We start from the raw sequence: 9,024 nt of genomic DNA, 5'->3' as shown, positions 1-9,024 counted from the left end.
AATTCAAAACCTATTATCTTAAGCTTAAAGGAATCCATTTCGAAGGAGAGTCCTATGTCTTAATAATTTTTAATTGTTGGATTTGTGTATTACTAACCTTGTTATGCACTTCAAGACCTTCGTGGTTGAAGCACATTAATAATAATGTAATAAAATTCAAAGGAATATTACTGTTGTTATATGCTATAATGTTATTACTGCGCTTCAACAACCACAGGAGTTTAAACGACCAGCGGACAGCAAGGAGCAGCTTTGTTGACACTGGGAAGATTTTTTTTTCTTTTTTTTTATACCCTACAGTCTTTACCTATCCCTAAATTCTGATGCCAGCCAACGATCAAGAAACGTGTGCAGTAATAAGAAGACCTCTTCATCCAATCATTACTTACGTTAAAGGAAGGAGAAGGATGACGAAGCTGAGACACAGGAAACCTCGGCTGCACCTCTCGTAAAGGTAAACTTCATGGCAGGTAGTATGGGGTGTTTGGGTTCACACTCAGGATGGGGTGGAGAAAGGAAACTCACAATGTTCTCACTGTATATATATATATATATATATATATATATATATATATATATATATATATATATATATATATATATATATATATATTGTATTGGATGTACAATGCAGCTTGGTGCTGGGAAGGCAACATGGTTACAAGCGTGATGTAGTGTAGAGAGAGCTGGTTGGTGAGGGTGCTCAGAGGAGGACCAGCTTGTGGGTCGCCATGCTCGCCGGCGGGAGCGAGGGCCGCCAGGTGGTGTTGCTTGCTGCGGCTGTAGCTAGAAGAAGAGAGAGCGGTCACCACGAGGTCAGGTCTTAAATAGCGGGGGTAGGCGTGGCTTAATAGTTGACCTCCGTGATGTATGGCGGCGTTGGTTGACCTAGACCACGAGGCATACACTGGGGCATTCGCGGGGTCGGCTACTCAGCGACAAACAGCGTTTGTAGGGGAGGTATCCACTACAATAGTCCCCCCTTCCCTCCAGGCTACAGTAGCTTGTCAATTGGCCATTTTTTAATTACTGCAGTTTCGGACAATATGGATCTCTAGTTGAGCAATGTGTTTTCCCGGTAGTTTAGACAATTTTAAGACACTTTTATGACGTCTCCCTCGCAAATTACTTAAAGATACCGAAGGATCGGTAAAATTTCACTTGTTGCCGCTATACAAAATCGAAGTTGAAAGTATATTTTTCCTATGGTTTTTGATGTTTGCTGATCTGACTTTCTGCCTCATTTACACACAATTGCAGGGTCTTAATTGTTTCTCTTACTATTAACAACACAACATACATATATTGTTTCTCACTTTTGATTTTTTTTAATTTTTGTATTTCTTTGTTAATTTTATTATTATTATTATTATTATTATTATTATTATTATTATTATTATTATTATTATTATTATTATTATTATTACAGTTTTGTTATTATTATCATTATTATTTTATTTTATTTTCAATTTTGTATTATTTATTATAAATTTTATTTACTATGAATTATTATTATTATTATTATTATTATTATTATTATTATTTTTATTATTATTATTATTATTATTATTTTTATTATTTTTATTTTTTTATTTTTTTTATTTTTTTTATTTTTAGTTTTAGTTTTAGTTTTAGTTTTAGTTTTTTATTTATTTTTTTTATTATTATTATTTTTTATTGTTATTGTTGGTGTTAAATTCCCTGAACCCTGTAGCTTGACCCATAACTAGAAAGGGAATTTTTTAACATAAACAAGAGATATGAGTAGTGACGTGTATTCTCTCACTAATTACGATAATATATCTCCCTTCCTCCTCGATAAAATCTTGAGCTGTAGGCTGATTCTTTTTTTTAATAGGGATTTATACATACAGTAGATAGGGCTTGGCATTTTCCATACAGTATTAATAACATTTGGTTTCAGTATCAGTTTAATCTTGTGGTAGGCTAACAGGTATCAGTTTTTTTGCAGCCAGTGTAGTTCAGTGTGTAGAACTGTATACAGATTAGTTCTTTAATAATACAACCTTTCAAAAGTTAGTGATGATCTTTCCATTTGACCTTAAGAATCTCAGAAAGCTGAAAGAAATTAGTGCAGTTATAAAGTCTTTTTAATCATAGAGTTGAAATAGTTAATAATATTGATTATTTTCCTAAAGATAACATGAGATAAATGAAGGTTTGGTGTGTCCAGATATTACTCACTATGCCTTTCCACAGGACACGGTAACTGCGGTAACATAAGGTGCAAGTAGCATTGCATGTTGGAGGTGTAATGTAGATGAAACTGAACTGGCTTTATATATGCGGTTGTATTAGCAGCCACAATAAAAAAGATGAAAATTGTAAAAGGGTAAATGGATAATGGTCTGTGAAGTATAGATCAATTTTATGTCTAACAAGATTCTAATTCAACTGACATTTGAGCTTGTTCAATTTGTTTCAGGAATCAAATTTTCTTTTACAGTGGGGTATGCTATAACGAATCTAATTGGTTCTAGAACCTCACTCATTATAGCATTCGTTCGTTATAGGATTAATCCGTTCCAGGCCCCCAAATACAACCACTTAACACTGAAAAATTTCTGTGGAAATTGTAAAAAATACAGTACTTTATCTTACCTTAGTGTTGTTCAGCATGCAGGACAGGAGGCAGAGGGGGAGGGGGGAGGAGAGAATTATGGAGAAGAGTTGGAAGGAGAGGAGTCATCCTTCCTAGCCCTCTTTGGTGACTGTCTTACAGGCACTTTGTCTGTTTATTTATAATTTCTTTCATAGTTTCAAGGGTTATTAGCTTTCTCACTCGCTTTTGACGATTCATTGTTACAATTGTACACTTGTATAACAAAATAGTTATAAAAATGACACGAATTTCCACATCAAACGACGAAATTTCAACAAGTTCAGTGGTGCACTGACTACACAATGAACCAATATGGCGCCTGACACTCTTGCTGGAAGCAGCAGTACAACAATATTCATGCTCCAGACGAAATAGTCCGGTATTCATCCGCGTTCGTTGTAGGAGTTGCGTTCGTTATAGCATTCTCAATTTTATAGGTAAAACCGTTCGTTATAGGAATCTTCGTAGTAGGATCCGTTCGTTATAGCATACCCCACTGTATCTGGTAATAGAAAAATGATTCCACCCTTAATTGATCTTTGGACTAGATTGTTCTATTTGTGTTTGTTTAAAGACTTAGCTTAGGGACCACCATAATCCTCGGCCTCTTCAAATACTTACTCACAGTGCAGGTAGCCAATCCATACGGTAGCTAGAGAGAGTGTGGGTTTGCCTCTGACTGTGACAAATACTCTGTACAGTATTGTTTTTCTGGGTGAGTGAAGGAAGTTATAAAAGGAAAGAGAATTGATAGCCAGGAACTGAAAATAGTAAATATGTTTATCAAGTACATCATATCTGTTCCATCTAATTTGCTTCTTTTAATTACCTGTACATCACAAGTCATTGTTTTATGCTCTTATATTAATGTTGACTCATGATTTCTCTATATCCAACTGTTACTTCCTTTAACATAAGTCTCTTGTCTGTCTGTCTGTCTGTCTCAAGTTTTCTTTGAATGTATTACAGTACTTCCTTTTGCTCTGTTAGTCTATGTTTGAATTCATCACTAATTGTTTCACTTGCTGTCACTTTTCCCAAACATAAAGAAATACCTTGCCTCCTACTTTTTATTTTCCTATCTTATTTATCTTTAATATTTCAACTTTCTCTTTGTACATTCTTCCAATCTTTGCAACTTCTGAAATCCCAACAGTAAATGGCAGCTACTGTACCTCCCAGTGTCTTGTGTCCCATTGCACCACCTTTCTCTCTTGCTTTCATCTCTTTCTGTCACATCGATGAAAATACTTATCAACTATAGTGTTATTATTAAAGTACTGTAGTTCTGTTTTTACCAGGAACCATTTAATACTAAGAGGAGGCTGAGGATGTGTTTGAGAGCTAACTGAAATTTTGTGCCTTTTCTCACATTGTGAATAAGATGGAAAATATCAATTCTACTCCAAACATTTTAGTTCTTATACTACATCCACTTCCAGAACCGTCAGCAGTGCAAAAGAAATCTACTGATTTGGCTCTAACTTAAATAAAACATTCATGACTTCTGTACTTATGCATAGTTGATGATCAAATGGGCCTTTGCCTAGCCTAACTTCCTAAGGTGCCCATTATCATTGTGGCCTAATAGCATTAGGGTTTGAGCCTACTGGGGTAGGGTTGGAGCCTACCAAGGTTAGGGCCTATAAGGGCTGGGGTAAATTTGACATAGATCATATATATAATTTCTGAGTGAAATTTGATTCCCTTCAATGCAATTTTCTCATTTTTATTATGACTGCCTTCATCTCAAAAGTACCTTGTAATCCATAAGGTCATATTGGCACACAGTCTTATGTCAGTAGTTAATGAAGGAGAACATCATAACAATTCTAATAATGTAATGTGTCAACAGCTGTTAATGTTTCCATATTAATCTGTAAACAATGAGAAGTGGATGTCTACATTAACTTATTCTTGGAGTCCTATTTTTGGCTAGAGTTATATTTAGGTGGCAGTCTTCTCATTTGGTGTTCAAGGAGTATTAGATGGTAGGGAGAGTCAGGGGTCCTCCACTACCTGGGAAGCAAGAGACAGAAACACAATAATTCAAGTTTGGTAAAGAGAAATTGCCAGTCTCATTACTTAAACATTATTCTTGTGTATGATTTTCAATGATAGTTATAAGCACTGTAAACTTGAGATGCCAGTAGCTTGAAAATGAGAAGGCTGGCTCTTTCCTCAGTTCATTACTAATATTTTAGACTTCCTTGCACCAGCTGATGTTGATCCCTCATGAGAGTTGTGTGGTTATGTTTGTTTATCCATTTCTTTGATTTTTTTTTTGGTGTGATAGGTTTTTGTGCTACTTGTACTGTATATCAACAGGTATACATACACCAATAGCTAGTGGATTTTATTTATTTTCCAGGTTGGTAACCAATTAATCTCTGATATTCCCTGTACATTAAATGATGGCCAGTGTTGTTTTGTGTTTTTTGTGATTTTTTTCCCCTGAAACAGGATTTTTTCCTTATAATTTCAGGTATTTTTCCTCCAAAGATATAAGCATGTTTATTTGAATGATTTCCTTTTAATATTCATTTACTGAAAGTTGAAAATTTCTTGTATCTTAGCAAGCGTTCAAGGTACTTTGTAAAGGTAAGGAGAGGGTGCATTTAGATTTGATTTTTTCCGTTTGATATCTGCCTACATCAGTGTTATACATTGTGGCACCCTCATCCTACCCGTACGCATTGTCCAGCACTAGAGATGATCCCGAGCATATAGTCACGAGAGAGGCTGTTCCCTGGCTCATCAAGTATATGTGATGGACAAATAATAATTCTCATTACCTAAGACTCACTTAATAAGCTCAATATTTAATGAAGATTTTTTAATACCAATTTTTCTTGATGTTTACAAATAATCAACTTAATGTTTCTTATTTTATAAGCATTAGCATGACTATTTGTAACCTGTATATAATATTTTCAGACTTGAAGTAGCTCCAGCAAGGGAGTTATTGAAGACACCAAACACTGATGGATAAACTCTTAAATAAATTGCATATATATTTTTTATAACAGTGTTTGAGTTATTTTTATGAATCTTTAGTTATTATTTGTTCTTCATTTAAATTATAATTATTTCCCATACTAGATATATTTCCGTTCACACAGTTCTTGTACACAGTAGTTTGGTTCGTTCTCCCAAATACTTTTTTTTGTCTTCCTATATTAAGTTCATTTGTTTTTGCTTATTATATATTAAATGCATTCCTTCTTTCCTATTATTGTTTATACAGTATTTATTATTACATTAGTATCATTTTTTACTCCCATACCAAACATGGCACTAAAGCATATATATATACTGCATAGGTATACAGTACATTACTTTGAATTTAGTACAGGCAGTCCACAATTTACTAAAGGTTTCCACTCCTGAATAGATTTCATGAAATTTATTTTTCATAAATCAGATCCCATTTGCCATAGACTTCCATTACAAAAGCTGAGATACATTCCTAAAAAAAAATATCCCCAAATGTCTGAAAGTGCAACAAAACATGCTTAAAAAAAAAAGAATTTATGTACATAATGATTATAAGCCAGTAATAAACACATTAAGTGAATTGCATATAGTTCAGTGATAATTTTATACTCTACTTGAGAGAAACTGCACCACTGATTGTGATGCAGTGTGAGACTGTGAGGCCCAGCCAAGACATATGGTCTCACTTTGGTAGTGACACACCAGCAGTAGCTCTACTGCTCTGTGCATACTGTATACTGTATATACAGTCTCTCCTCAACTTACGACAACCCGGACATACGACGGCCACGGTCGCATAAAATCTTTTTCATGTTACATATTTTCGAGTCCCGACGTTAGTGATTGCACTGTGTACTGACAAAATTTTCGTTTGTAATACCTTTAAAATGGCTGGCAATTGTAAAAGTGAGAGTTCTCGTGGTGCTGAGAAGAAAAAGAGACACCCAATTTAGAATTTCTATGTATTATTCTCCCCTTTTCGATTTAAGACCAATTCGACTTACGACCTGGTCGTCGGGACGGAACCCCGTCGTAAGGCGAGGAGAGACTGTACTTTGAGATGTTTCGCTTTCACTTTATTTTATTTTTGATGAGGTTTAATTTGAAGAAGAAATTATAGACTTATTCATTTAACATTTTATTTCCTCCACTGACATTAGACCAAACTCTGAGGTACATAACACATCATTGTTCCCATTGTCAAAATATCTTGAGTCAGCATCTTGCCACTGCTTCAGGTGACGTTGTGAGTCATGATAACTAAAACATTAGTTAACCACACTTGATATAGTACACTACTCTCTGTTGTTTTTAGTTCAATTGTTTCTATAAACTGACCAGGTCTAGTATAGGAAGCCCTGAGGTGCCTGTGCCAGCACTTCAGGGCTTCTTCTGATGCTTCCAAAAAATATATGAAAAAAAAAATTATGTAACCAGATTTTTTCTATGTAAATCGGAATACGGGGCAAATATTTTTTTTTATTTTTAACTCGGGAATTTTGTAAATTGGATCTTGAAAAATTGAGGACTGCCAGTACAGGTATATATTTAATATACAGTAAAGTATAGTATTTTTAACTCTTATCATTATGTTTACTTCTCTCATTAAATATACAGGTATATGGGAAAATCTCTGCATATCTGGCCACTTGCATCACCTACCATACCTCTGTGTCACCTACCATGCATCTGTATCTCCTACTAAGATGCTTCATTCTTTGCCTGCAGTGTTGGTAAGTGTTACTTATTTACATTTAGTAATTACATGTTCACATATATGGGTCGATAATTTATTTTATTTCTTTGTAGGAGAGGGGCAGTGCCTCGATAAGTCGGAATTTGGGATAACTCGGCAAGGAAAGAACCCCATATGTGCCGAGTTATCGAGGGTTCCCTGTACAAGGTATATGTATGTTGTGTTGTCAAAGTAAGAGAAACAATTGAGACCCTGCAATTGTGTGTAAATGAGGCAGAAAGTCAGATCAGCAACATAGGACTTGTCACAATTTTTGTGATGCCATATGGCAGCAGGGATTACCATTAGACAACACATTATGCTTCCAATATCTTCCCAGGCGGTAGTACCTCCCTGTTTGATAGCTGCCTACTACCTACTACTCTATACAATAGTATACTGTATTTTGTTTATTTACAATACATTGTACATGTACAGTAGTGTCTGCATAAGTAAATACAGCTCTGTGTCTCTGACTGCAGTCCGTAATGGAAACAATCACCAGTGCCTGGAAAAATTTCAGTCTTGCAATTGTTTCCAGGAATAAGAAAATTTGCCTCAATACCCGGAAATCTCTCAAACCCGAAACCACTCGGCACCAATTATTCTGCTAACGGGGAGATTACTGTATTGTAAGATCATAAAGATAGATTAGGTTTGGTTTGTCTCATTTTGTCTCAAAGTTGATGGTTTATGCTCACTTTATGTACCAGACTGTGTCAATTGTATTTTGCCTGTTTCACCTTGTTTTTTCTACATACTCACTGTTCAGCATATTATTTTGGCAAGGTAAATTGTTTCTTCTAAGTAATTATGAAAATTGTTTGGAGTTTTGTAAGGGAATTCTACTTAGAAGCTGTGCGCCACTAAACTGAACTGTAATTTGCCTTATGAATTTCAACACAAAAATGCTTATTTGGAAAAGTGAAAAATTCACAATTCCAGCATGTTGTCAGTCCCAAAAGTGCTGGATTTCTTAGGTTATATTGCGTTTGTCATTTACATTCAGGTTGAGGATATGAGAAAGTATTTCCATCTCCTCCCTCTCCTCCCCCTCCTCCTAAAACTTCTCCTCCTCCTTCCATGCCACACAAAATTGGGAGAAAAGGAAATCTAATAGATACTGTATAATTATTTTACAGCTGGACCAGATAACCACAAAATTGGCACGAACAACTAAGCAGGGAGGTTACATGCAGTGGCGGCCTGTGAGTTACCTTAGTTCAGACCGGGATATTAACTTGTCCACTGACCCAAACATTGATGGCAACTTTACTTCACTGACGGAAATCTCTATTGCCCTGGAAGAGTCTTTGGCCTATGCAGTGTTTGGGGATAAATTGGAATCAGCAATGACTGCCCAGACAAAAGTTTCTTTTGGCCAGAAGAAGGACAAATTTTATGCTGCAAATAACTACACCACATGGTAAGAAAGTTATAATTTGTTTGTTAAAAAACTAAGAGCTTAATCCTTAAATATCAGCTCTCATCAGTGTAAGTTTACCCTCTCGTGCATGCAATAAGTGACCACAATGAAGGTCATATGGGACCAATTCACATGAGGTCTGGTCATCATATTTGTGCGACCAATTTATCCCACAATATTTTTCTTTTTGAATGATTTATGCATCACTGGCTTCATTATTGTTTGGGCTTTGATATACAGTAG

The 9,024-nt window shown here is 35.3% G+C and overlaps 1 protein-coding gene across 1 annotated transcript; it reads left to right on the top strand.

Moving 5' to 3' along the window:
• Nucleotides 1-217: 217 nt before the first annotated feature.
• On the top strand, nucleotides 218-8,811 carry LOC121876699. The gene is made up of 3 exons (XM_042382044.1): nucleotides 218-454; nucleotides 7,238-7,353; nucleotides 8,498-8,811. The coding sequence occupies exons 2-3, from the start codon at nucleotides 7,327-7,329 to the stop codon at nucleotides 8,783-8,785; spliced, it is 315 nt and encodes a 104-aa protein (XP_042237978.1). The 5' UTR covers nucleotides 218-454; nucleotides 7,238-7,326; the 3' UTR covers nucleotides 8,786-8,811.
• The last annotated feature ends 213 nt before the right edge of the window (nucleotides 8,812-9,024 follow it).

Source organism: Homarus americanus, unplaced genomic scaffold (genome assembly GCF_018991925.1).
Source record: "Homarus americanus isolate GMGI-L3 unplaced genomic scaffold, GMGI_Hamer_2.0 scaffold60497, whole genome shotgun sequence".
Classification (NCBI taxonomy): Eukaryota; Metazoa; Arthropoda; class Malacostraca; order Decapoda; family Nephropidae; genus Homarus; species Homarus americanus.
The sequence above is the reverse complement of the archived record's forward strand: the minus strand, read 5'-3'. Positions and strand labels throughout refer to the sequence as shown.